This window comes from Onychomys torridus, chromosome 2 (genome assembly GCF_903995425.1).
Source record: "Onychomys torridus chromosome 2, mOncTor1.1, whole genome shotgun sequence".
Lineage (NCBI taxonomy): Eukaryota > Metazoa > Chordata > Mammalia > Rodentia > Cricetidae > Onychomys > Onychomys torridus.
Window position 1 is genome coordinate 133,073,776 of NC_050444.1, and position 26,644 is coordinate 133,100,419.

At 50.4% G+C, this 26,644-nt stretch overlaps 1 protein-coding gene across 2 annotated transcripts; it reads right to left on the minus strand.

The window, feature by feature from the left end:
- Positions 1-1,798: 1,798 nt before the first annotated feature.
- On the minus strand, positions 1,799-26,305 carry Tie1 (tyrosine kinase with immunoglobulin like and EGF like domains 1). 2 transcript variants are annotated; one of them, XM_036179949.1, is made up of 23 exons: positions 26,151-26,305; positions 22,695-23,012; positions 22,510-22,620; positions 20,924-21,079; positions 20,630-20,761; positions 20,382-20,522; positions 20,060-20,188; positions 18,924-19,069; positions 18,540-18,684; positions 16,412-16,570; positions 16,096-16,233; positions 15,603-15,893; positions 14,872-15,162; positions 14,406-14,596; positions 11,815-12,025; positions 11,578-11,688; positions 11,182-11,372; positions 9,979-10,092; positions 9,799-9,869; positions 6,007-6,047; positions 5,830-5,926; positions 5,606-5,705; positions 1,799-3,501 (listed from the first exon to the last, which is right to left on the minus strand). In XM_036179949.1, the coding sequence occupies exons 1-23, from the start codon at positions 26,206-26,208 to the stop codon at positions 3,430-3,432; spliced, it is 3,414 nt and encodes a 1,137-aa protein (XP_036035842.1). In that variant the 5' UTR covers positions 26,209-26,305; the 3' UTR covers positions 1,799-3,429. The 2 variants fall into 2 exon arrangements, with proteins under 2 accessions (XP_036035842.1, XP_036035843.1); XM_036179950.1 differs by lacking the exons at positions 1,799-3,501; positions 5,606-5,705; positions 5,830-5,926 and having other exon boundaries at positions 6,008-6,047; positions 9,979-10,081.
- Between the last annotated feature and the right edge of the window lie 339 nt (positions 26,306-26,644).

The window sequence follows — 26,644 nt, forward strand, 5'->3', positions numbered from 1 at the left end:
TGAGCCATCTTACTGGTCCCCTCCACCTTATTTTTTGAGACAGACTCTCTAACTGGACCTAGTGCTCACCAATGAGGCTAGCCTGGCTGGGCCCCAGGGACCATCCTGTTTCTGCCTCTCCAGCAGTGGGAATGTGGTGTACACTGCTACATCTGGGCTATTACATGGGTGCTGAGTATTGAACTCAGGTCCACATGTTTGTGCTGCAAGCCCCCCCTGCCCCCCCCCCCCCCCCCCGCTCTTGTGTACTTTGCCTGTCCTTATATCCATACCACAGTGTCTCAGTTTTTACTGCTTTATGGTAAGTTTCAAAATCTCAAATTGTGAGCCTTCCAATTTTGATCCTTCTTTTTGTTTTGGCTATCTGGATTTCTTGCAATTCCATGTGGAGTCTAGGATCTGTCTGTTTATTTCTATGAAGAAAGCAACCAAAATTCAGATAGAGGGATGTTGAGCGTATAGATCACCTGAGAAGTATCATCAGACACCAATATTACCTATGTCTTCCAGTTTTTGAATCATCGGTACTTGGTTCTTTATCTAGGTTTTTTTCAAATGATGCTGGGGATGCTGGAAATCCATCACTAATAAAATCCCATCACTTGCTCTAAGTCTGTGGTTTATATCTTCCTAGGATGTCTCTCGTTAAGTCTAACAGGCGAGACACAAATTCAAAAATGCCAATCTTGGACCAGCTGGAGGGCTCAACGGGCAAATGCACTTGTCATGCAACCCTGGCAACCCAAGTTTCGTCCCCAGGACCCATGCAAGGTGGAAGGAGAGAACTGACTCCATAAAATTGCCCTCTGACCTTCACACACTTGCTGTGGCACACCTGTCCACACACATATCATGCACACACAATAGTAATAAAAAGTGAATAAAATACAAATCTGATCCAGACACACCTTTACTGACAGCTCTTGAAGATTTTTTTTTTAATTTTATGTGTATGTGTGTGTAAGCCACATGTGCCAGTCAGAGGCTATAAGAGGGCATTGAATTCCTGGGAACTGAGCTGACTTGTGGGTGTTGGGAATCTGAATTTAGTCCTCTGAGCCTCCCTTGGTCTCTCCAGATCCCCTTTTTCTTTTCTTTCATCATTAATTTGTTTCTTGTTTTTGCACTAGCTGCTCTCACTAATGACCCACGTCCTTGAGGCTGCCTCTGGAGCTGGGGATGGCCTGGCCTTTGTCACGACGTTCATGGAAGAATGTTTTCTTTGTTCCAGCTCTGTGAAACTATGCTCCGATGCTGAACACACCACCAGCCACTGGTGCTGTTCCTGTGCTAGGATCTCTTTCTCCAAGGAACTCCTGCTTCATCTCTGTGTCCAAATTAAAATGTCACTCTTGCTGGAAAAGCTTTCCTGATCCCACCTCTGCCCCACATGCCCCAGGTCCCCTCTTACAGCATGGACTACTCAGCTCTGTATTTTATTGTGTGTTTACACAATCTGCCACATGTCAAGGGTACTTTAAAATTACTTTATTTTTATTTATTTATTTGTTTGTTTTTACATCCCAACCATATTTAACTAGGGTTTCATGAAGCTCAGGCTGACCTCTGGCCAGAATGACCTTGAACTTCTGATTCTCCTGTCTTCCACCTCCCAGTGCTCAGATGGCAGGCTTCTAATACCATGCCCAATTTCTATAGTGAAATTACATCCATGGCTTTGTGTATGCAGGCTAGTATGGTTAACTAAACTATATTCCCAGCCTTGAACAACTTAAAAAAAAGATATATTTTATTTAAAAAAAATATGTATATGTGTGTGTCTGGGGTGGGGGTAGGGTGTATCATGTGAGTGCAGTTGCCTGTGGAGGCCAGAAGAGGGTGTTGCATCCTCTAGAGTGGGAGTTATAGGCAGTGGTGAAGGGTCTGATGTGGGTGCTGGGATCCAAACTCAGGTCCTCTGGAAAAGTAGAACATGTTCTTAATCATTGAGCTATCTCTCCAACCCTAGGACAGCTTTTTAAGATCCTCACCTCTGGACGACATCTCTGCAGTGAATGTAGTTCTGAAGTTCCGTTCTAGCACATTCCATCTCTCCTACGTTAGCTTCCCATTTACTACAATGAATTTCTTCCTCTTAATCCACTCATCTCTGTTCACTACAGATCATGCTGTCTTTGTATATGGCACCATCAGCTGCCAGCACTTAACTATGTACAAACCCCATCACTAGTCCCGCCGAAGACCTCATTCAATGCCAGTAACAGTGAGGTATCTAAAATCACCCCCACTTCGCAGAGGAGAAAAACAAGTTCATAGAGGGTGAATGATGTGATGAAGGCCACACAGATAGTATGTGGCATCAACCACTTGAGCCCAGGCCTGCGAGTGTTGTTAACCACACTGTCATACTAGGTTTATGTCTTTTTTGGGGGGGAAGAGGGATGTTCATCTGATTCATCGAAATAGAATTCCATTTGTTTCCAAAGAACCAAGGAGAGAGACATCTGTGGACAGTCATGAGTAGTCAAAGGAAAAGCCAGTCACATCGTCGGTGGGGGTGGGGGATGGGACTCCTTTTCAGTTAGGAGAGGAACACCTCCCCCAGCACCAGTCCCGAGGAATCCACCTCAACTGGCTGAAGTTGGGAGGGGCCTCTGCCTCCCTCCATTTAGACCAATTAGCTGGCTGTAAGCTGGTGACCTTCCAGGGAAGGCTTCCCAGAAGTTAGGAGTAAGAGGGGCACAAGACCCCCAAGTCCAGCCACCATCTGTTTGGGGTAGAACGTCGCTCCAAGCTGAGCCGGGCTTCAGCCAGTCCTGCCATGGGCTGTGTCTGGGCAGAGCAAAGACTCTGAGGCTGGGGTGACTGCCCAGAGATGCAGAGAGACATGCTGGTATGGAGGCTGGGAAGCAGGAGGAAACAGGAAATTCTAATGTGATTGGGTTGGAGGTGGGGACTGGTGGTGGATGTGGTATGGGTCCTCCAGAGCACCCAGCACCCCGAAGGGCAGTGCTATCGGACAGTGCTTCATTTCCTCCCAAGTCCAGTTTTTGCTCTTGGGATTAACTCTTCCCCACCTTGGACCAACCATCTGTAAAATGTTAGACACACATGGCTACTCAGCATATTTACTTTTTCTGAGTTCAAGCAGAGAGTGGGGGGTGTTAGTAGTATGCAATCTGCTTTTGGTGGAGGGTCAGAAGTGGGGTTTGGGTGTAGGGAGCTGAAGAGTGGGGAGCACATATGTGGAGGAACAGAACGAGCTAGAAGGAAGGATAAGAAGGGCAGTTCTGAGAGCTGCTGCCATGGATGAGGACCCCTGTTTCCCTCAGCCCGTGTTTGCTGGATCTTTTCCTTTGAGTTCAGAGGCTTTCTTGAGACAGTGTGGGTCCGAGGTTAGAAGGGCCTAAAGTCACAGATGGAAGCACTTTGCTCCGGCCAGCAGAGCCAGGTTCTGGTGGAGGTAGCTTAGGCCTCCTCAGCTGTGGCATCGATGCCCGCATAGGTGAAGTTCTCAAATAGGGACATGTTCACATAAGCCTGTGGGGAGAACAAGTCTTAGTGGAGCAGAAGCAGGCAGAACTCCGTGAGTTCAAGGTTAGCCTGGTCAACCCAATAAGCTCCAGGACAACCAAGGCTACATAGTAAGACACTGTAAAAAAAAAAAAAAAAGAAAAAGAAAAAAATCACTGATTTATCACTCATAAGGCTGTTGTTGATGATTTGATCATTTGTATATAGGATTAGTTGATTCTTCCTTCTCCCTTTCTGTCTCCTCCCTTCCCTTTGCCTCTTCTCATCCCCTCTGCTCCCCATAACCCCTTCCTTTCCCTGCTTTTGAGACAGTCTAAGCCAGGCTGTCCTTGAACTCACTTTGTAGGAAAGGATGACCTTGAATTTGAACTTCCAATCTTGCTTCTGTGCTGAGATTACAGGTATGTGCCACCAGGTCCTACCCAGGGCCTCGTGCATGATAAACAAGCACTAGCAACTGAGCTACACCCTAGGCCATATTTGTTTTGTTTTTGAGATAAGGTCTCTCTATGTGGCTCTGGCAGTCTTGGAATTTGCTATGTAGACCAGGCTGTTCTTGAACTCACAGAGATCCTCCTGCCTCTGATTCTGAAATTGAAGGCTTGTACCACCACACTCAGCCTGCTTCCCTCCGCCCCCCAGACAGGGTTTCTCTGTGTAGCTTTGCGCCTTTCCTGGAACTCACTCTGTAGACCAGGCTGGCCTCAAACTCACAGAGATCCGTCTGCCTCTGCCTCCCGAGTGCTGGGATTATAGGCATGCGCCACCACCGCCTGGCTCAGCCTGCTTTTTGAGAGACAAAAGTCTTCTTATGTAGCTCAGGCTGACTTTGAACTCAGTCCTTCTGGCTTCATCTCTCAAGAGCTAGGATTATGGATGTGTATCATAGACACCCAGCGTCCTTTCTTCTTAAGGTAGCTATTTAATTAACTCATTATTTTCTTTTTTGTTTTTGGTTTTTCAAGACAGGGTTTCTCTGTGTGCGCTCTGTAGACCAGGCTGGCCTCGAACTCACAGATATCCACCTGGTTCTGCCTCCAGAGTGCTGGGATTAAAGGCATGCGCCGCCACCACTGCTGCCGCCGCTGCCGCCGTCACCTGGCTTCAACTCATTATTTTCATAGGCAGGTGGTAGTGGTGATGCTTTTAATCCCAGCACTCGGGAGGCAGAGGCAAGAGGATCTCTGAGTTCAAGGCCAGTCTGGTCTACCAAACTAGTTCACAAAGAAACTCTGTCTTGAAACAAATAAACAAACAAACAAACAAAAAACCAACCAACCCCACCAAAAAAAACCCCAAAACCTGTTTTTATATTTACACATTTTGCTGTATTTCTTTTATTTTTAGTTGATAATTCATCTATTCACAAGGTTATTTGTTCAGCTATTGGATTATGTTTATTCATATCATTATTGTACTACTCACTAATTACATTTTTTTATTTAGCCCTTCCTATGTCATTCAGCCACCTCTCCTTTTGGGTGACCATTCTTCACGCATTTTCTCTGGCCCTGGACCGGGTGAAAAGAGGGGTCCCAGGAGAGAATGGGTTGATGGCTTGGAGGAAGACAGACTAGCTGTCTGGAATTTAGGGAAGAGATTTGCTGTTGAGACTAAGCAATAATAGCTTTGGAAGGAGTGTTTCTGGTATAAGGGTTCTGTCCTTAATAACGTCATCAGCCTGGGATGCGGCCCAGTCTAAAAAGGGGGGGGGCGGACGGCAGACGGACGGACGGACGGACCTCTGTGTGTGTCTCCCTTTTCGCTTTTGCTCTCTTCCCTCCGCACGGTCTCTCTGTTTCTCTGATCCTCTCTCTCTCTCTCTCTCTCTCTCTCTCTCCCCCCCCCCCCCAATAAAGCTCTAGAAAGGTAACTATGGCTCGTGACTTTCCTCCAGCACTCTCCTCCTCCGTTGGCATGGCCGCCATGAGCACCGCTGCTTTAACCTACACATGGGCCTAGTGTTTAAACCCTGCTTGGGCTGAATCCTAAATCCAACCCACCTGAGGGAGTGTGGGTAATGTGTGAGGGTGAGAGACATAGTGGCATCTATGAGATGGTGCTCCTGTGAGCTTGGAGGGTGCCCATCCCCCCTTGTCCAACCTCTCACCTTCCTGGCCTCCAGCATTCGGCCCAGTTGTAGTGCGATCTGGGCAAAGGGGGGGCGTTCATAAGGTCGATCCCGCCAGCACTGCCTCATCAGCTCGTACCTGTGGATGGGAGTGGGGGAGCTGCAAGGTGAGGGACTGTCTGGGGCAACTCACAGATTAAAAGCCGAGGGAGGCCACTCATCTCAGAGTTGAGTTCTCAGAGCTCCTGGGAGAGGGAACTCACACTTCATCATCACAGTTTCGAGGCTGCTCCATGCGATAGCCCTGAGGCAACTTCTCGTAGAGTTCAGCACAGGTCATGCCACAGTAGGGCGTGCCTCCTGCAGAGGGTACAAGACTCCTTCAGGCCAGGGCCCCTCGGTAAGGTGGGATGCTCTGGAGAACAGGGTGTTCGACTTACCAAGGCTCACTAATTCCCAGAGGAGGACTCCAAAGGACCAGCTGAAATGAGAAGGATGAATATAATTACTTGTGGGGGACACATAGTGTCATCTCTATGTAACCAAGCTGTGTCACCATACCAGGTCCTGCATGTGTCTTCTCTGCTAGCATCTGGCTTTGGCCAGCTACTGTCCCTCTTCCATGGAAGGGCTTTCATAGCTCCTGATCCCCAGACTCAACTAATTATAGTAACATTTTTGTGTATTTCTGTCTGTCTGTCTGTCCCTGTGTGTGTGTGTGTGTGTGAGAGAGAGAGAGAGAGAGAGAGAGAGAGAGAGAGAGAGAGAGAGAGAGGGAGGGAGAGAGAGAGAGAGAGAGAGAGAGAGAGAGAGAGAGAGAGAGAGAGTATGTAGTGTGTGGTGTTTGTGTTCACAGATGGACATTGGGCCTCTTTAATTGATCTCCACCTTAGTCTTTGGATGGTTTCCTCTCACTGAACCTGGAGTTTGCTGATTCTGATAGACTGGCCAGCAAGTTCCAGGAATCCTCCTGTCTCGGCCTCCCTAGTGCTGGGAGTACATGCTGCATGCAGTTCCATTCCCCCGCCCCTTTTATGTGAGTGCCGAGAATCTCAGCATGAGCCATCAGGGCTGCACATCAGGCACTTTACCAGCTCAGCCAGCTCCACAGTCCTTACAGCTAACATTTAAAAAACATTTTTCTTTCTTTTTCTTTTAAAAAATTTTTAGATTTAGTTTTGTGAATGAAGTTCTTGCCTGTTTGTATATATATGTACTATATGTACACCCCTGGTATACACAGGATTCAGAAGAGGTTGTTGGGTCCACTGGAATTTGAGTTATAGATGGTTGTGAGCCACCATGTGGGTCCTTAGAATCAAATTCCAGTCCTCCAGAAAAGCATCTACTGCTTTTAACTATGGAACCATCTCTCCAGCTCCAAATTGAGAATTTTTTTTTTTCCAAGATAGAGTTTCTCTATGTAGCTTTGTGCCTTTCCTGGGACTCACTTGGTAGCCCAGGCTGGCCTCGAACTCACAGAGATCCACCTGGCTCTGCCCCCTGAGTGCTGGAATTAAAGGCGTGCACCACTACCACCCAGCGAGAATATTTTTGACTGACATTTTTATTGAGCACTCACTATGGTCTGAGTATCTGAGTACTGATTAATTAACATACATGCCAGTTATGGAACTCACAACAGCCCTGTGAGTCAGGCTTTACTATCCTCATTTTATAGATGAAAACACTGAGGTCTGAACAGAATCTAAATCCTGGCTCTAAAGTTCTCATTCCTTGGTGCGTCTTGCATGGTAAGAAGCTCTGTGCAGGTGCATGGCGGGCCTAAGGGCAGGCAGGGAGTTCTAGTGTGGAGAACTCTAGGGAGTCTTGGGGGCAGAAGCAGGAAGTAGGTGGAGGTCAGAGGGGCAGTCGGTGAGATCAGGTCAGTCCAAAGGGCTCAGGGCTGGGACAGAGCAGCTCAGAAGACAGGGCTGAAAGGTCAGTGGGACAGGTTCAGACTGAGATGGAGATAGGGGATGTGAGATAAGATGGTCATGGTGTGTAGGAAGTGTGCCAAGGTGGTTGTGGTGTGTGCATATGTGTGTGTGTGTGTGTGTGTGTGTGTGAGAGAGAGAGAGAGAGAGACAGGCAGGCAGACAGAGGGTCTGAAGGATCATATACTGGTAAGAGGCTCAGGTAGTCATGACCTTACCCTGCAGACAGAAAGATGGGTATGCTCCTTGAGTATTGAAGGGTCCAGCCCCTCAATAGCTTTCCCCAGCGTTCCAGAAGAGATGCTGCTTGTGGCGAATAAATCCGAGGGGCACTCTAGTAAATCTACACACACGGAACTCTTCAGTCCACACACTTTATTCTCCTGAGTCAGTTCTCTCTACAAGTTTTTATTCTGCTCCCATGCCTAGCTCCTTTCTTGCCTAATTTCTCTCTACATTTATCTACTGTCCCCTCTAGGTTCTATCTTAATTCCTTCATCTTAGTTCTGCCCTTCTAGGTTCTCATCCATCTAGTTCTTTCCCATCTCAGCTCCTCTCCCGTCTCCTCTCTCATCTTGTTCTTCCCCATCTGGCTCTTGCTCATCTTGCATCTCATTCCTCTAGTACTCTCTTCTAGCCTTTCAGTCTAGTTCTTTCCCATCTCAGTTCATTCCCCTCCAGTTCTTTGTTTGTTTGTTTGTTTGTTTGTTTTGAGACAGGATTTCTCTGTGTAGCTTTGCACCTTTCCTGGATCTCGCTCTGTAGACCAGACTGGCTTCGAACTCACAGACATCTGCCTGGCTCTGCCGCCCGAGTGCTGGGATTAAAGGCGTGTGCCACCAACGCCCAGCTTTCCCCTCCAGTTCTTACCCATCTAATTCTTCCATTCTCTTTTCTCTTCTCTGTCTTGTCCTATACTCTCTGAGGTTTACAGTTATATACCCGTGCAATAGCAATGCTCTGGCAAGACAGGGTCACCAGGCTTGAATTCCCTCAGGGTCAAAAGGAGGGGAAATAAGATCCACACAAAACAATAGTAATTGCCAGCCATCATCTGCAGCCCAAAAGGGAAGTGACTAATGGGGAATAGAATCAACTGAGGGCTAAATTTGGTTAATGTCTGAGCAAAGGGGATTTTATGTGCTCAACTATATACTTAAAAGTGGTTAGTTAGCCGGGTGATGGTGGCGCACGCCTTTAATCCCAGCACTTGGGAGGCAGAGCAGGCGGATCTCTGTGAGTTGGAGGCCAGCCTGGGCTACAGAGTGAGTTCCAGGACAGGCTCCAAAGCTACACAGAGAAACCCTGTCTTCAAAAACCAAAAACCAAAACCAAACCAAAACAAACAAACAAAAAAAGTGGTTAGTTAAAGTTTTAGGAGTCTATCAGTGACAAGTGAAAATAAAACTGCCTTATTTTTCTTTGGCTCCTTATCTGTCCAAGCAGCTGATGTAAGTAGAAACCCTTTAGTTCTGAGTTAATAGTTAAAGGTAGATCTAAAACTAGAGATAAGACTTTGGAAAGGGTAAAGTTAAGCTTAATTAGTACATCTGCCAGGCCTTCTCAAAAAGATAGTCTGGATGCTTAAGTCTGTTCTTAGAGAGTACAGAAGTGTCTCTGATAACCTCCATCTGGGGATGGAGCTGGCCGGATGCCGCCAGGGACGATAATTACAGGGAGGCTTGAACTGGGGTTCTGGCTATGTGTAGCTGTCAGCACACAAGCTTATTTAAATATTCCTTTAGTAGAGGGAAATGGTGCCCAATATATGATGGAAAAGCTACAATAGCACACAAGAAACTTATAGCAGGGAACAGCTGATAATCAAAAGCCAATATCACCAAGACTCCTTAAGCCTCGGCTTTACCTCTGGAAGGCCCTTGGCTTCTTCCAGGTATTAGCTTGTCGTAATCAGCTGAAATCCTGCTTCATATATTTCTGCGGCCTGCAGCACTTGAGTGGTCTCTCTCGCTACCCCAGTTTTTCTGCATCTTATCAAAGAATTCCTTGGTCTCTTACACAAAGAAAATCCTAAACACTCCCTAACCCAGTCTTACCACTGAAGTCACTTCCAAGATCAAAATCCTTCCAGGCATTAGGAAGCCCCCTAGCTTCTCTCTAAGATGCAGAAACTTCTAGAGCATTCTCAGAACTCACTATTGCACACCTGGATTCTACCTGTTGATACCCAAGTCATGCCTTCGATAACCCGACATCGCAGAGGTACATCTAGGCTATGCCTGAGTGTCCTCAGGGCCAAACCCTCTGCCCCTTCCCACCTCTCCCCACACTCACACATCACTCTTGGTGGTGTAGACACTGTAGTTGAGAGATTCAATGGCCATCCAACGCACAGGGAGACGGCCCTGTGAAGGAAAGGGTCAGAGGGCCAGGATGGAAGAAAAGGGTATTTGAGGGGCTTGAGGGGCAGGTCCGGGCATGGGCCCTAAGTGGGAAAGCCTGAATGAGACTTACCATCGTCTTCTTCACGTACACTTCCTCCCCCCGAGAAAGGCCAAAGTCTGCGATCTTGGAGGCCAGGTTCTCTCCAACCAGCACATTTCGGGCAGCCAGGTCCCTGTGGATGAACTGCAGGCAATGTCAGAAATCAAGAGAGGGATGGGGGCCCAAGGGCATGGGGCCAGTTGGAGCTCCTGTGTCTTCCCACCCACATAAGCCTCAGCCGTGGATCAGCTGACCAGGGTCTGAGGAAGTCAGTACTGGTTCTCATGCATTCCTTCCCCTGACTTGGGCCACAGTCAAGTGCAGCTAGTATCCCTCTTTCTGGGACGGGGTGATTGATTTACCGCCCTCTCCTCCATCCCACCCCCCCCCCCCGTTCTTTTTCTCTTCCACCCCTTCCCCTCATCTCTTGAAACAGAGTCTTGCTATGTGGTCTTGGCTGGTCTGGTACTTATTATGTAGCCCAGGTTGGCCTTGAACCCTTGATTCTCCCACCTCTGGTCTTCCAAGAACTGGGATCCCAAGCGTTACCTCATCCTACCTTTCCTCTTTCAATGCCTTCTGTCCCATGTCCCCACTGTCTTGTCCCCTCTCCCTTACTGACGAAAGTCCATAAGTGGCCTCCATGTTCCAGGTTTTCCCCTTAGCCCTACATCCTCCTCAGACATGTTTTCCATCAGTTTCTTCCTGATGCCCCTCTCCTTTCAAAGACTCAAAATTTTGCTGCCTGTAAAATGCCTTCGTTCAGGCTGGAGTGGCCCTCTGGCAGCTGTGCCCTCTCTCATCTCATTTGGGAGCCCACCCCACCCTCTTCAGTGGCTCTCTACCCCTCCCTGCTGGAGTGGGCACTGAAATGGCAGCCCAACACTGTCCAGCCCAGGCCTGTCTCTTGAGTGCTAGTTTGATATCTACAACTTGCCCGTTCAACACCTCCACCCAGGATGTCTCTCAGGCACTCCATATCCAACACCCTCTCGCTATATGCCTCCTGTCCCCTTCTCCATCCATGTAGCATTTACAGTCTCTTGGCACCAGGGCCTGAGCCTAGCTGGGGCTGTGTCTTTCCTTCTCTCTGTCCATACCTCCCATACCCAGTTAGAACCTGCTGACTGACTACCTGGTCAGGTCTGCTCAGTGGCCTCCTCTCTCCCTACTGTTGCCCACTACACACACACACACACACACACACACACACACACACACACACACACACACCTGCTTCTCACTCAGGTACTGCATGCCATTGGCTGCATCGCTGGCGAAGCTCAGCAGCTGCCGGGAGCTGAGGGTGGACGCTGTTCCATGCTCTCGAGCGAATGCTGGGTCAGTCTCCAGGACTCTGCTCTTTCTCAGGAAATCTAGCAGGTTTCCGTAGGGGGCATATTCGATAGCAATATACAAGTAACCTGGGAGGTAAGGAGACATGGTGATGGTTTAGATACAGGTCATGTGTTGTTATGAGCATTGCCCAATTGTAAGAGGCAGTCTGCAGCATGCAGGAAAATCCTGTGATGAGCACAGAACCTAGGGATCCCCATGAGCTACTAGTGTGGTATAGGTGATGGCTGATGACAGACGCCTGAACAGAATAGGCCTGAACTAGGGGCTCACCTCGGTTCTCACAGGCCCCCAAGAGGTTGATGATATTGGGGTGGTGTCCTAGTTTGCACAGAACTTCCAGTTCGCCTGCAAAGTCGCGATGGTCATTTTCAGAAGCATACTCTGTGTAAAGAAATCAGGGTCAATTTTTGCCATGGATAACTCTGGAGGGCATCAGTTGCTGGTGGGAGCTAGGCAGAGTTTGTGGGATAAAGGAAGAGGCTGGGGTCTGGAGTCACATCCTCGGACCTTTGAGCATCTTGATGGCTGCGTTCATCTTGAGTCCATCCTTCTTGATCATGGCCCGGATGACTTGGCCGAAGTTGCCCTCCCCGATGAGGTCCTCAAAGGTGATGTCCTCCCACTCCAGCACAGGGTAACTCAGGGGCTCAGGCTGTGGCTTTGGCCGCCGGGTCAAAGTCAGGGTCCCGGAGCTGAACTGCAGGATGGTCTCTTCGCCCTTCATGGGATGGGATGAATAGCAGCCAGGCCACACAAGAGATGTGGGGGGCAAAAGGAGGATCAGAGAGGCATACAGAGAGAGGGTCCAATGGTTAGACAGATGGGCAGAGCCAGACAGAGGGCACTCTGGTGGTTAGCCTGGGCCACACCTACAGAGATGGACAGTGCACAGCATCACAGGTGACAGAGTCACAGGTGGGTTCTGGGTCACAGGTGTCTAAGAAGACAAATACAGGGGCTTCAGCCTGGGGGTCTAGTATGTGGGCTTTGCTACAAGGTGGAACCCAGGGCTTGTGGGTAAGTTGCCAAATCATGGATAGGTCAAATGGACCAAAAACATTCTAATATTTAAATAGAGAATTGGAATGAGATGTAATGGGAAAAAGTAAGCTTCCCATTATTGGCAAACCCCACAACTAGGCTTTATTTATTCATTTATTTATGCCACCCTGGGTGAATTTCTTGAGTGTTTATTACATGCTAAGCCCTGAGCTGGAGGGAGCAGGTGGACAGATGTTCTTCTTCCCGGGAGAAGAAGCAGAGACGATCTTTGTCCCTCTTCTTGGTGTCTAGACATAGTTCCAATCCCAGGCCAGGACTCAAGGACCATAACAAAGAGGACTGCCCAGCTCCCTCTGCTAAGCAGGGCTGTGCTGGTCCGAGTCGATGGCAGGAAAAGACAGCAGCTGCTCGGGAGTAAGGAACTGCAATGTGAGAACCTGAAGCAAGGTCCAGACGGACCACACAGGCAGGGGATGTCCTAAGTGAATAGATGCCAAGTTTGCTGGGTAAATGCTGGGGACACATGGATTCATATGAAGCTTGTGAAGCTGAGGCATACATCAGAATAAACATGTACATTCTGTGGCTACATCATATGCAGGTGCATCCATTCAGACATACATGTACACATGAGGGCCTACAAGTGTACCAGCACAGGAACACATGCATATATACATGGCATGCACAAGTGCACCACTACATGGCACACGCATGAGCATGAATATCTGTGTGCAGACACACATAGCAGACATCTATATTGATAAGTGTAATGATCACACTAAACAACACTAAACACTAAAGGCTGCATTCTCACTGCCTTGCCTCAGCATCTGGCCCTGTCACCCTCTCCCCGCCTCCCACAGCGGTGATGGCTTTCTGTGCACACTGACCTCAGAGGCAAGGTCAACACAGCTCAGACAAAGAAGCCAGTTGAATCTCTGGACTCTGATGGGATTTTTTAAAGGCACCACAAACACCAGTGTTGAACATTGGACTTTCTATACAAGAGTTAGCCATAGAGAAAGAGAAGTGTTTCTACCCTCCTTTTCTTTCTGTCATTCTTGGTAATGCTCTGAATTTCTTTTAAACCACTCTAAAGAGCAAGAGCCCATGCGGAAAGGGCCAAGGCTAGAGTTCTGATTCGGAGTGGGACAACAGTGGTAAGTCCTCAAGGAGATGGGACCACCAGGATGGGTGGACATGACAAGGTAGGGTGAGATGCCAGCAGACCTCCCCATCCCATGTCTGTATGGGCTCAAGGGCCAGAGGACATGGCCTGTAAGAGGACTAACAACCCAGGAAAGTTTGAAGAGTGAGCCTCTCTCCTCCAGGAGCACACTTGAGGCCGCAGGCCTTGCACACTTCTAAAGGGTCAAAGGCCAGCTATGTGAAGGGCATGGCCACACGTAGCTGCCTCAAAAAAGAAAAAAGAAAGGAACAACAAAAGAGTAGAGGCTGGGCCAGGTGGTGGTGGTGCACACCTTTAATCCCAGCACTCAGGAGGCAGAACCAGGCAGATCTCTGTGAGTTCGAGGCCACCCTGGTCTACAGAGCGAGATCCAGGACAGGCACCAAAACTACACAGAGAAACCCTGTCTCGAAAAACAAAACAAAACAAAAACAAAAAAAGAGTGGAGGTTGGGATGAGAGCTCACAGCAAGCAGGATTCAGAACACTGTATATAGAGAGGCTGGCTCCCAAGTAAGGGAGTGCCCGTGAGGCCAGCATGGGCCCTAGCTGCCCCTCCAGGATATCGCCATGTGATCCAGGCTGATAGCACCCTCCAGGGGTGGTAAGTGAAGAAGACAATGCCAAATGGTGGCTTCCAAGCCTGGAATGAGACTCGGTGAAATATGGAGGAACTGCCTTTTTAACTGAGACTACTAATTATTCAACCATTAATATAAATGGGCTCGTGAGCTGAATTCAGTTCTAAAAAAAAAAAAAGTTCTATTTTGAACCCTAGAGGTCACTGAATGTAGCTTTAAACTTGTGGCTTGAACAGGCATGTGCATACCCAAACGTACTTGCATGTATGTGGGTACAAACACACACAATAGACAGTATCATGTCCCTGGTGCCTACGGGACACTGACCGATCCTGACTGGTAGGTGAAGGTGCGTCTCCGATGCAGGCAGCTTTTTCGGATGCACACCAGGGCTAAAAGGGCAGCCAGGATGGTGAGGCAGGTGGCAGAGATGGAGCCTACGACAGCCAGGACCAGCTGCTGGTCAAGCCCCTCTTCAGCCGACCGGCTCTCTTGAGCTGGGCCCTCGCTCTGCAGCCCTAGACACAAAGAAGGACAGACTGTGGAGATGGCCTGGGTCAGGGAACCCAGAGCCACCATGGGACCCCACAGAGGGAGAGGTTGGAGATCCTGGTACCATGCTATGAGGAGGCTTCATGGATGACTAGAGTTCAGGGCTTGGGGAAGCAACCAGAATAGTTTCCGAGGTAGGAAAGTCAAGGCTTGTGATGCCTTAGCTCCAGGTTTGGAGGTAAGGTAGAGGGCCACATGCAGTCTTGGGGCATAGAGAGAGTGCAAGGGTCTATTCTCTCACCATTGCCCAGAGTGGACTCTTCTACTGTGTTGCTCCAGTCGCCGAGACCCTGCACACTGGCCCGCACACGGAAGAGGTAGCGTGTGCTGGCATTGAGGCCACGGACGATGGTGCTTGTCTCCTCCGGCCTGTCTACATCCATCCACTTTGGGTCTCCTGGGCCTCCAGCCACCTGAATCTCCACAATGTACTTGGATATAGGACCAGATGGAGCCTCAGGATGCTGCCATGTGAGCTGGATCTCAGAGTCTGAGAGGGCCTGGGCATGGAGTTTCCGGGGAGCCGGAGGCCCTGGGGAGGTAAGAGAGGGAAAGAAGGGGTAGATTGGACAGGCTATTCAGCCGTGGGGTCAGATGCATTTGTTCTAATGTGTGCTCTTCTTTGTAGACCCCGCCACAGGAGGCATGTGCTACCTTCCCCTGGCTGGGCTCATCTCCATTCCCAGGTCACCTCCACCTCCAAGCTGCTTCTTCCCTTGGTCACTTTGCATCCCAAGTCCTTTCCGTGTCCTCAGTAGCTTAGGCTCCCTCCACCCCTACCCATGGCTCCATTCTTCACACGAGTCATCATTTCCTCACGCAGCCGTCCCCCCCCCCCACCCCACATGCTCCTGGTGACCTGTGTCCTGGTATATGTTCTATCTACCCCATGCCTCCTGGGGTCGCTCCATGTCCATCCAGTCTCTTGCAACCTCCCTTAGCCCTAGCCCATCATTCCCACAGTGGGCCTACCGCTGGGGGGCAGAAGCACATGTGCAGGGGGTGAGGCAGGGCCCAGGAGGGTGCAATGATACAGTTGCACATCCAGCTGGTAGTGGGTACCAGGCGTGAGTCCAGTCAGGAGGGCAGTGCGGGCCTGGGGCGATGAGATGTTCTCCCGCCTCTCCTGTCCCCGGGACGCGTCCCACAGGCGCAGCAGGAAACCGTCACCCAACAGTGGCACCGAGGGTAGGGACCAGCTCACTCGTAGCCTGTCGGGACCCTCCACATGCCAGCCCTCTAGCCACGGCTGCAGCAAAGGCTCTGTGGCCAGAGGTTTTAGGAGGGGTCAGAATCATTCAATGGGGCCTTGGGGGCTACATGGGATAATAATCCCCAGTGGGCAGGGCTGGGACGACCTCCAGTGGGAAAGGCAGGGGTCTTTGGGGGTAGACCAAGACATATCCTGAGTGGGTACGGCCGTAAACCCTGGGGGAACAGGAAGGGAAGACTCTTGGCTTCTTACCAGGACAGTCAGTGGTCATAAGGGTAGAAGGCCCCCAGGGTCCTTCTCCTCCTTCCCCTGGCCGGCTCAGCTGCACACGAACACTGTATCCTGTCCTCGGCTTCAGGTTCATTAACGTCACATTTTCACTGGGATCCACTGGGGGTGGGGTGTGCCACACACATCACTAGGCCCCAACCATGTCCCGAAGCCACATTCCCCCTTACCCTCCTCTTCTTCTTTTTTTTTTAAAAATCATCTCCTCCCTCCCTTTCTGTTTCCACCCTATCCCCTACTAATACACATCTCTTCACCCCCTAACTCAGACCCCACTCACCCACAATAGCAGACCAGGCAATCATGCTGTCCTGGGGCCGATAGTGCAGGCGGACGGAGGAGATGGGTCCATCCCCACCAAAGGAAACCAACGGGGAGACCACAAGCTGACGGCTCTGCTTGGCCAGAAGCCGAGGAGCAGTGAGAGGCACCGGGGGTACTGCCAAAAAACTGGGAGGAGTCAGGGTCCGGGAGGAAGGGAGCGCTCTGGGATCTGGAGATTATCTAGTTTGGTGGGAGGAGACCAAGTTCCGCAGATGACTGGGATGGCCAAAGCTCAGAGAAAGCGGTTCTGGTCTCTGGGAAGCTTGGACCACAAGGACTTGACCATAGGATGGAGGCATCTCAAAAGATGCCAGGTGAGAGTGTGATGTGACCAGACAGAGGCTGGGAAGCAGCTCTCTGTCCTTGTAATATTGGGTAGAGAGAGGCTGGGATGCAAAGCAGGGACCACCTAGGTGTCATGTGCTCTCTTCCCTCCCTTCAGCATTCAATCTATTGGTTTGTTTGAAAGACAGAGCATGCCAGTGATGAGGCGCCTGCTCCACACTTGATGCTTGTTATGCATAACCAGTAATTCTCACAGCCTTTGGGTCATGAATGAAGAAATTGGGGCTCAGAGACATCGCATGGCTTGCCTAAGGGCACATAGCTAGGAGAATTTGAACACGGTCTGTCTGATCAGGCTACCTCAAATCAATTAGTTCTACCCTAAAACAGTATTTGTGTTTCTGCCTGGCTTCCTCCAGTCATTGCCCCTATTCCGGCTTTAGTTTTTCTTCCCCTCTAGATTATTGGATTAATGCCTGAACAGGTTCCTTGGTTTCTTCCAGACTGACTTTCCCAGAAAGCATAAAAGGAAAGAAAGGAGATGGGGAGGGACAAAGGGAGGGAGGCTGAGGAGTGTGGAAGATGCAGGGTGGTGAGGTGAAGGAGTGTCAGGTGATGACAGTTTGTCAGGGGCAGGTACAGATCTGGAGAAGAACGTTCACCCAGTACCTATGGCTCATGCAGGGGTCAGAGTCCAGGCGAAGTGGCTGGTATACAATGAGCCCCTGAATCACACACGCACGCGCACACACACACACACACACACACACGCACGCACGCATGCACGCACTCACGCACATGTATGACCTTCCACACTGGCTTCGAGACCAGAGCTTCACAGAAGGTGCCTGGAGGTCCACTACTCAGGGCTGGCATCAGGAAAGGGGTCCTGACTACAGAACACAGTGGTACTGCCAGAGAAGGCTTGGCACCTTGGTGCTAGATGCCATTTTTAGATAACAGCATTTGTCCCCTGTGTTGAGTATACCTTCTGCCAACCACTGTGCTAACTGCTTACACACATCACCTGGTTTAGTCTTCCCAAGCAGTCTGGCCGCTTTTACACGGTAAGGCTGTAGCTTGCTTAAGGTGAGAGAACTTGTAGTGAGCAGCTTGGAATCCAAGTCAGAGTGGAGGGCTGAAGCCAAAGATCTGATAAAAGACTGAGAAGAGAAAAGTGGGCCTGGTGGATGGGGTAGCAGGATGGAGGTGATGAGGGATTGGGAAGCAGAAGAAAAAGAGGAGAGGGAGGGAGAAGGGAGATGAAAACAGACGGGGTTGGGGGCAGGAGGAGAGTAGGGCTTAAGGGGCACTGGACTGCCCAGGCTTATAGTGCTGAAGCGAAAAAATGCCAAGTCCATGGAGAGGGCGCTCCGCGCTCTGCTCTGAGTGCTTGGTACTTCTCTTCTTAGTCACCCAGCAGAATCCTGTGTATGCGTCCCTTTTGAGGAGCCAAACAGGTTTGCCTGTCCGCTGTCTCTGTATGTCCATCTGAGGGTGACTCAGATAAAAGAGCAGCATCTCAGAGGTGGAGTCAAAGGGACCCTGGGTGTGGTGAGAACAGCACATGCGATGCAAGAGGCAGGCAAGGCTGGAGGATATCCTGTTCCTGACGTCTTTTCCAGGTGGGACCAGTGTTCCAGCTTTGACATTGATTGGCCACCAGCCTTCTCTGCCTGGGGCTGAGCTTTGCCCTTTGTAGCCCTTGACTTTCCTGCTAGGATCCCCAGCCTGAGCAGCTTCAAGTAGTGCCTACTCCGAGTTCCATCCATCCTCCAGAGCCTTAGAACACCACTAACCTTTGACATTGACTTTGAAGCGCCGGCTATCTTGGCCACCAGACGTGGATACACGGCACTCCCAGAACCCGCTGTCCCCAAGAGTCAAACGGGGCACCTCAAACTCAGCTGTGGTCCTGTCAAGCTCCACAATGGCCTTTGTAGACTAAGAGACAAGAAGAGACAGTTAGTAGAGAAAGTATGCTTCCTGAGACAGATTGGAGGCAGTACTGACTGTTGCTGGAACATAGACCCAGCAACATCCCCTCACCAGTTCGCCTACCCCATTTAAGTCATGGCCAGGCAAGTAGGCAGAGCCTACAAGTTCGGATGGGGTCTAAGGGATGAACTGTCAAGTTGGTGAGATGGGGGAGCAGACAGTAGGTTGGGGTGACTGGGGCTGACCAGGAGCATGGTGCCATCTGGCTTGCGGAGTTCCATACTGCCCCGTACTGGGAAGGGATTCCCTGCGGCTGCACAGTTGATCCGAGGCGTTGTCCCTAAGTTGAATTCCAGCTCAGTGGCCATATTGAGGATCTGAGGGATCCGGTCTAGAGAGAGAGAGAGACAGAGAGAGAAGCCATCCTGAGCAATCCTGAGGCAGCCATGTGACCACCCATGTGATCCTTGTCCCATGTTCTGCATCTCAGAGAGGGTCCTACTCTCTGCCCTGCCACTTACAACTGAAATCAGCAAGGTCTTGTGTGGTTTCTTCAGGCCCTGGTTGCCCACATCCAGTCAGGTGTAGGGCTCACCTCCTCCATCTCTCCCATCACATTTCCTAGGCTCTTCTAAGTCTCAGAGTCAGAGGCAGGCCCCTTGTCCCCATCCCACTCAAACAGTTCAGGCTGAATTCTCTCTCCCTCTCTCTCTCTCTCTCCCTCTCTCTCTTTCCATCTCTCTCTCTCCCTCCCTCTTCTTCCTTATTCCCTCTCTCTTTCTCACTGTCTTAAGCTGTAGCCTAGCCTGGCCTGAAACTCACTTTGTAGCACAGACTGGCCTTGAACTCCAGACAATTCTCTTGTCTCAGTCTTCCGAGTGCTAAGATTATAGGTTTGAGCCATCACACCTGCCCACTCCTTCATTTCTGTACTCCACCCACAATGAGAGGCTTTTCCTCAAATACAAGTCTGACCATCACACACCCTTCAACAATTTCTGTTGGGCTCTTCACATGAAGTAGCAACCCTTGGCTTATATTCAAAGGCCCCATCACATGGCCCATCATGACCACTCCCCTAGTCCCTACTTCAACTCCCTGGACTTTCTTCACATTTTTCCCCAATCATCTCTCTTTGTCTTTCATATTCAATTCCAGATCTTGGCTCCTCCCCCAAAAGACGCTCACACTGGTCAGGGTCTCCCCTAGATCCTGTGCATCAGAGGCAGCCATCCTTCACAGTGTGGGTGCCTGAACGGTGAGAATACCTACCACACCTGAACTCCCCGGGGGAAGGACTTGGGCACCACCAACGAAAGCAGAGCAGAGAGGTGCATTTGATAAAGGATCACCTGTCTTGAGGGGTCTCAGTGGCATATACCTGACTTCTCACAGTGTACTCCATGCCATCCCGAGGGGCAGACACAGCCACTGAACCGGTCACAAGTACCACCATTTTGACACTGGCACTGGAGGCGACAATCAGCCCCAAAATGACCAGGGGCACATGCTAGAAATAGAGGATGTATAGTCAAAATGGGTCAGTCAGGCCCAGCAGGGTGCAGATGGGCACAACCTATTCAGCAGGCTGGTGTGGTGGTGGTGGGGGCACTGATAAGGGAGTGGAGGGCTTGGTGTTTAGGTCAGGGTCATAGTGAAGGGTCTGGCACACTTATGGCCAGAAGAAGTGGCTTAGTCCATACCTTCCTGGCACTGGCTTCCCCTCCAGCCAGATCCACAAGAACATCCATAGGGATCCGGGAGGCAGAAAGTGAGACCCCGACAGCCTGATGTGCCTGGGCATTGTTCCTGGCAGCTCTGCCCAAAACGGCCCTCTCTGCAGGCTGAAAACAAGATGTGTGGTGTGTAGACTCTGCTGGGCCTCATACTCAAAGCTTCATCTCCATGGTTTCAGAGACTTCTCCCAGTCAGTTCTAGCTCTCCCGCTTACCTTGCTCACAACGGGTACCAGTGAATCCTGGGGGGCACACACATTCGCCATCATGGTCATGACAGACACCTCCATGCAGGCAGCCTGGGCAATCCTTGACACACCCTGGCCCCCAGCGTCCAGCCCCACAGCCTGGAGGAAAGTGTTTTCAGTAGCTGACCTTCCCCCAGCTTTCCACAGCTGCTGAGGACTAGGGTAGCTCCAGGACCCTCATAGATCCTGAGACCCCAAGGGAGTACGTATGAGGCTCACAGCCTCCCACACCACCCACGATCTCTGTCTTCTGCTCCTCACCCCGCACGATGAGCCGAAAGAAGGCACTGCCCAGGGGGCTGGCTTCTAGGTAGGTAGCACTGTAGATGCCACTGGATGGTGGCTGCACGTTTTGGAGATGCAGTTGAAACCGCCCATCATGGGCCTCGTGCCAGTCAAGGGTATGGAAGTAGGATCCTGGGGGACACAATTAGGTCGGGGCCTTCAGAATTACATGAGAGACTGGTGTTACCTCCCTCTGCCCTGGTCACACCAATGGTGGCCTGTGTGCATTGATCAGACTTGGAGAAAAGTGACCCCCAGATACTAGTATCCAACCAAGCCAGGAAGCCGGAGACCATCCTCTTCATGATCTCTGAGCTTCCCTCTACCTCCTCTTCATTTAATAATTCGGCCCTTTTCTCGTGACCTTTTTTTTTTTTTTTTTCTTTTCTCGGAGCTGAGGATCAAACCCAGGGCCTTGCGCTTGCTAGGCACTCTACCACTGAGCTAAATCCCCAACCCCTTCTCATGACTTTGATAGGAGCTCTTTGCTTCCATGCTAGCCCTATCACCCACCCTCTGCTGGACAGCCACTGGGATGCGTTTATAATAGACTGTCTGTCCCCTACTATGCTTGCAGGCTCTCAGAGCTCTCCATTGCACCGGGATGAAAACCAGTCCTTTAGCTGCTGTCTTCATCAGTTTGGCTCTGCTCAGCCCTCCAGTCCCATACCTCACCACACCCTGCCTGACCCCTAACATTCTTGAATTCCTAAATGCTTGTTTGCCTTCTAGAAACATCTGGTATTTCAGGCCTTTGCTCTTGCCAGCCCTGCCTCCTAGAATATCCTTTCTTTCCCTGTCTCTTTTGCTTTTCAGGGCTCTCTCCTGGCCTCTTCATCTAGGATCCATACTGTTAAACAAGGATTCAAGCCCTGCCTGGCTCCCTCTTGTCTTTGCTCAGAGCAGACCGCGGAGACTCAGGTCTCCCTGCCCACGTCTACATTTCCTGTTGGTTCAAAGCCTTCTACCCAATGAAAAGGATCTTCTCTCTTAGGAGCCAGGTACCCAAGAGTCAGGCAGCAGATTGTGGGGCTGAGACAGGTATTTTGGGGGATACTCAGGAAAAGAGTCCTTCCATGGAATAGATAAGGACAGGGCAGTGGGCAGGCAGGGCACAGAGCTGAGACCCACATATCTGTGTGGACTCCAGCACATGCCTGCCTTGGGCATCAAGGATCCGAACTGAGCATGTCTTAGAGGGGTCAGACTTCTCTTGTGGGCACTTGTTATCAGCTGTCTTCTTTCCCATGGGGACCGCTGCTCTTCTTAGGTGGGCCATGTGACAGCACCTGCTCACTCCCAGGGAGAGTCAAAGATGAGGGCTTAACATAGTGCATAAGAGGTAGCCGGCCACAGGCTCCTGGACCTCTTAGTACAGGAGGTGAGTGACTCAGAGCTGGAGGTGAAATGGGGTCAGCTGCATCCCATGGAAGGACCCTGGAGGTTGGCCAGGAGGACGATAGGTGTATCATAGTGATTGGCTGAGTATATGGAGGGCAGTGGAGGCCCTGGGGTGTCAGAACCCATGCATGGGTCTACCTGTCCAACCAAATGCTCCTCACCATTGTTCTTCCATATCACATCCGTCTGTTTTGCCTTGTGCACACGTGCAGAAAGCACAGCCGTGTCACCTTTATTCACAGTGTGTGTGACCTTGTCTGGAAACAGGTGGGCTGTGGATGAAAGGTAAAGTCAGTGATCCAGAACAGCAGCCCTCCCTCTGTCCCTCCACCTCTGGCAGACTCACCTCCTGGGCTGTTGTGCACATAGAGGACTCGAGTGCGTCGTGTGCTAGCGCCGCCCACACAGGAGAAGACGCCTACCAAGTCTGAGGGCTTGGAGAAGCCCCGCAGCGTGACCTGGTGTGAGCCATTGCGTGCCAGGTTCAGGGGCTGCCCGGGTGGGAAGGTGCGCACAATTCGGTCATCCTTCTCCAGCAGCAGGGGTGGGCCCCAGGCATCTGAGCCCCTCCCTGCCCCAGCCTCACCAGACACACAAGTCAGGAAGAAATGCTGGGGGTCGGTGATGCGTAGGTTGGCCAACAGTGTTAAATCCACAGCTGCACCTGGGGACCAGACAACAGTGACTCCATGGTAGACCCTGCCAACAGCTCCAGAAGCCTGCAACTCCAGCAGTAACTCTGGTGTTAATGTTTCACTGTGCCCTCTCAAGACTTCACTTAATCAAGGATTTCCACCCCATTCTTTTCCCTTCTACACACGCTTGCCCTTTGTCCTTATGTCTCTTCATCCTAAAACTTAAACAAAAGCACACATCCTTCTCTGGCTCCAGACAGATGCAGCCCTTGACAGCAGGGCTTACCCGGGGAATGATCTATGCTTCTGTCTCCTTACTTCATCCCTGTCCGGTCCCTGCCCTGACTCCTTTCTGAACTGTTTCCTCCACAGCTATCCCTAAGCCACTTGTCCCAGCCCTACCATGGAGGTGCAGGTTAGAAGAGCCACTCAGACGGGAGTGTCATGCCGATACCTGGATACCTTCCTTGTTGCTTAAACAATTGAGAACTAGTTGATTGGCTGGGATTCAAGGTAGGCTAGGGGCAGAAATGAAGGTGCTAGCCCCAACCTGGCCCAGAGGGACACAGACTCAGGTGGGTCTAGGTCCTGCCTTGGGTGCCTAGGTCCCTCCCAGCTGCAGGTATTGGGACAGAGGGTGGGATACCTAACCAGCATGGGGGAGAGGAGGGAAGAGGGCAGGGGGCGATGCGGAGAGGGGCTTCATCAGAGAAAAAACACTGAAGGGCTTTTGAAGCTTAGGCAGGGTAATGGGTGAGGAGAAGCAGGAGGAGTAAGGTCAGGGGTAGGGAGAGGCCACCTGCATGCAGACAGCTTGAGTAATGCACAGAATGAGAAATGTTGTGTGAGGAGATGGGCTGCCCAGGGCTAGTGGACCTGGAGCATAAAATTTGTACCCCACAGTGGGCAAGACCAAGGGGAAGACCCTGACTAGCCTGCTTCAGATCTGTGACCCCAGCCCTCCAAGACCCCTTCTTCCCTGTCCCTTTCCTGCCTGGAAACTGTAATGTCACTTAAATGCCACTTAGCACATCAGTTCATGGTCTTTGGAGGTCTAGCATTTACTGGCCGCTAGCAGGTACCCAATGCCCTTCCTCTATGGCGTCCTCATGGCCTCCAGTGAAGCTGATTTTCTTGCTGTCATCATTATTCTCAGGCTTCCTTGAGCACGTTCACCTGCTCCCATAGTCACCTCTGAGTCAGTAGCTCTGGTGTGGCCTTTCAGCTCCAAAGGCATTTCCATCCCTGTTTCCTAAAGCCTCACCTCTCCCAAGTTCCCTGACTCATAGGACAACGCCCATTACCTGAGACACTAACTTCAGAGTCATCTGTATTTCCACTGTCATAATAATTAATGTTTATTGGACGTCAATTATGCATCGGGCTCTTTAGTGATGTCTCTTACTTTCCCGGTCTGACTGTCCTGGGAGGTGGGTGTTATTATTCCCATTTTATTACCAGGAAACAAAAGCTTAGAACTTGCCCGAGGTCATACAGTTAGAAACTAGCAGAGCCGGGTTGTCCAAGTCTTAAATCTCAGGCTGGCACATATTTCTACAGTTTTCTTCCTAAACCTTGCTGGCCATCCCTGTCTTGCACACCGCCTTTGTTCAGCCCTCGTCTTTACTTACTCAGACCATTTCGGAAGCCACTGCTTCTTTTCCAATTCATCCTCCAAAGTGATGCCACCAAGACTCAAAAACACCCTGTGACTCATTTGCCTACAATGTCCCATGGCTCCCAGGTACCTTCAGGATGATGCGTACAATCCTGAGCATCCTTGTGGCTTACCCTTGGTCCTCCAGCTTTCTCTGCAGAGCCCTTTCTTCCTATGGACTTTCATGTCTCCCAAGCTTGCACTTACCATTCTGGCAGCTACCCCTCTTAAAGACATCCTTCCTGTTTTCTTGGCCTGCTGCTGGAGGCAGAGTAAGCAGTGCTCCTCAAGAACTCCATGTCTGTCTCTGGTCCTCATGCCTGGCCTCTGCCCCCCACTAGACTGTGCATCACTCAAAGGCAGCCTCTGACTTTTATCCTCTAGTCAGCAGGCTGCAAGAATCTGTTGCCCATTTTCAGAAACCTTCTCCAAGCCTTCTGTATACAACCCCATTTAAACACACACATATCTACCCAGGAGGCCAGCATTATTTGATTTCCACCATATAGGTTAGGGAGCCTCCAGACACTCAGCCAATAGAATGCCATTGGTGCTAAATAAATGTTTGATGTTATTATTATTATTATCATCATCATCATTATTATTACTACTATTATTTTTTTCTGGAGCTGAGGACCGAACCCAGGGCCTTGTGCTTGCTAGGCAAGTGCTCTACCACTGAACTAAATCCCCAATCCCTATTATTATTATTATTATTATTATTATTATTATTATTATTATTATTTTGAGACAGTCTCTCTATGTAGACCAGGCTGTCATTCAACCCACAGATATCCACTTACCTCTGCCTCCTGAGTGCTGTGATCAAAGCCACCGAGCCCAGCTGTCCAATGACTTATTGAATTTGCCCAACACAGTTACTCCTGAGGTCCAAAGCAATGGCTGCCTTCTGCCCTCCCCCATACACAGGCAGTGGTTCCTAGCACCTGTCTGAATTTTCTCCACCTTGATCTCACTTTTTTGGTGGAACAAAAATCATGATGATGATGATGATGATGATGATGATAGTGATGATGATGTTGGCACAGTTTCTATTTTTCCCTCTAATTTTTAAATTGTGTTAAAATACACATGCCATAGAATTTACCCTCAGAACAATTTGTAAACATTCAATTCGGTGTTAATAAATACATTCATAATATTGTGTAAACATCACCACCCATTTCCACAGCTTTTTTTGTTTCTGTTTTTGCTACAAGGTCTCACTACGTCTCTATATGACTAATATGGAGTTCACTATGGAATCCAGGCTGGGCTCTCAAGTGCTGGGATTAAAGGAGTACACTACCACACCCAACTCTCTAACTTCTTTCATCTCCTCAAACTGAAATGCTTCACCCATTAAACAATACCTCTCATTTCCCCTCCCCCAACCCATGGCAGCCTCCATATTGTGAGGTCCATTGCTACGCTATATTAGGGTTTCTTGGGGAGGGCTGGGATTGAGACCTGGAAATCAGGGGTCTGGGAGCACCCAGGGTAGACTTACCAACAAGAGAGGCCAAGAAGAGAATGGGGAACAGGAAAGGGGACCCCCACCAGACCATACTCCGGAGGCTGACCTGGGCCAGCCAAGGCCAGCTGGGCCTGGGGTCAGTTGCTGTGGGTCTGTGTGCCCAGCCTGTTCTGCTTAGTGTGCCTTGGTGCTGGGGAGGAAGAGGAAATGATGGCAGGGGTGGGAGGGGTGGAGGGGAGAAGGGTGGGAAGACTTGTCCTGCTTCCCAGCCTGTAGTCCTCCCAAGTCCAGCCCCCACAAGCCTGGGGGTGGGTGTGGCTTGGAAGTCCCTGGAAGGGGGCCACTTGAGGTGTGTGTGTGTGTGTGTGGGGGGGGTTATGACAAGGACAGGCCTGGGGATGGTTGGACTGACTTCTCCCATCTCCTCTGTCCCTTCTGTTTTGCTGGAGATAGGAAAGGGAGGAAGCCAGTGGCTTCCGCCTATTGAGGACATTGGGAGGCAGGACATTGTTCTGGGGCTTCCCCTC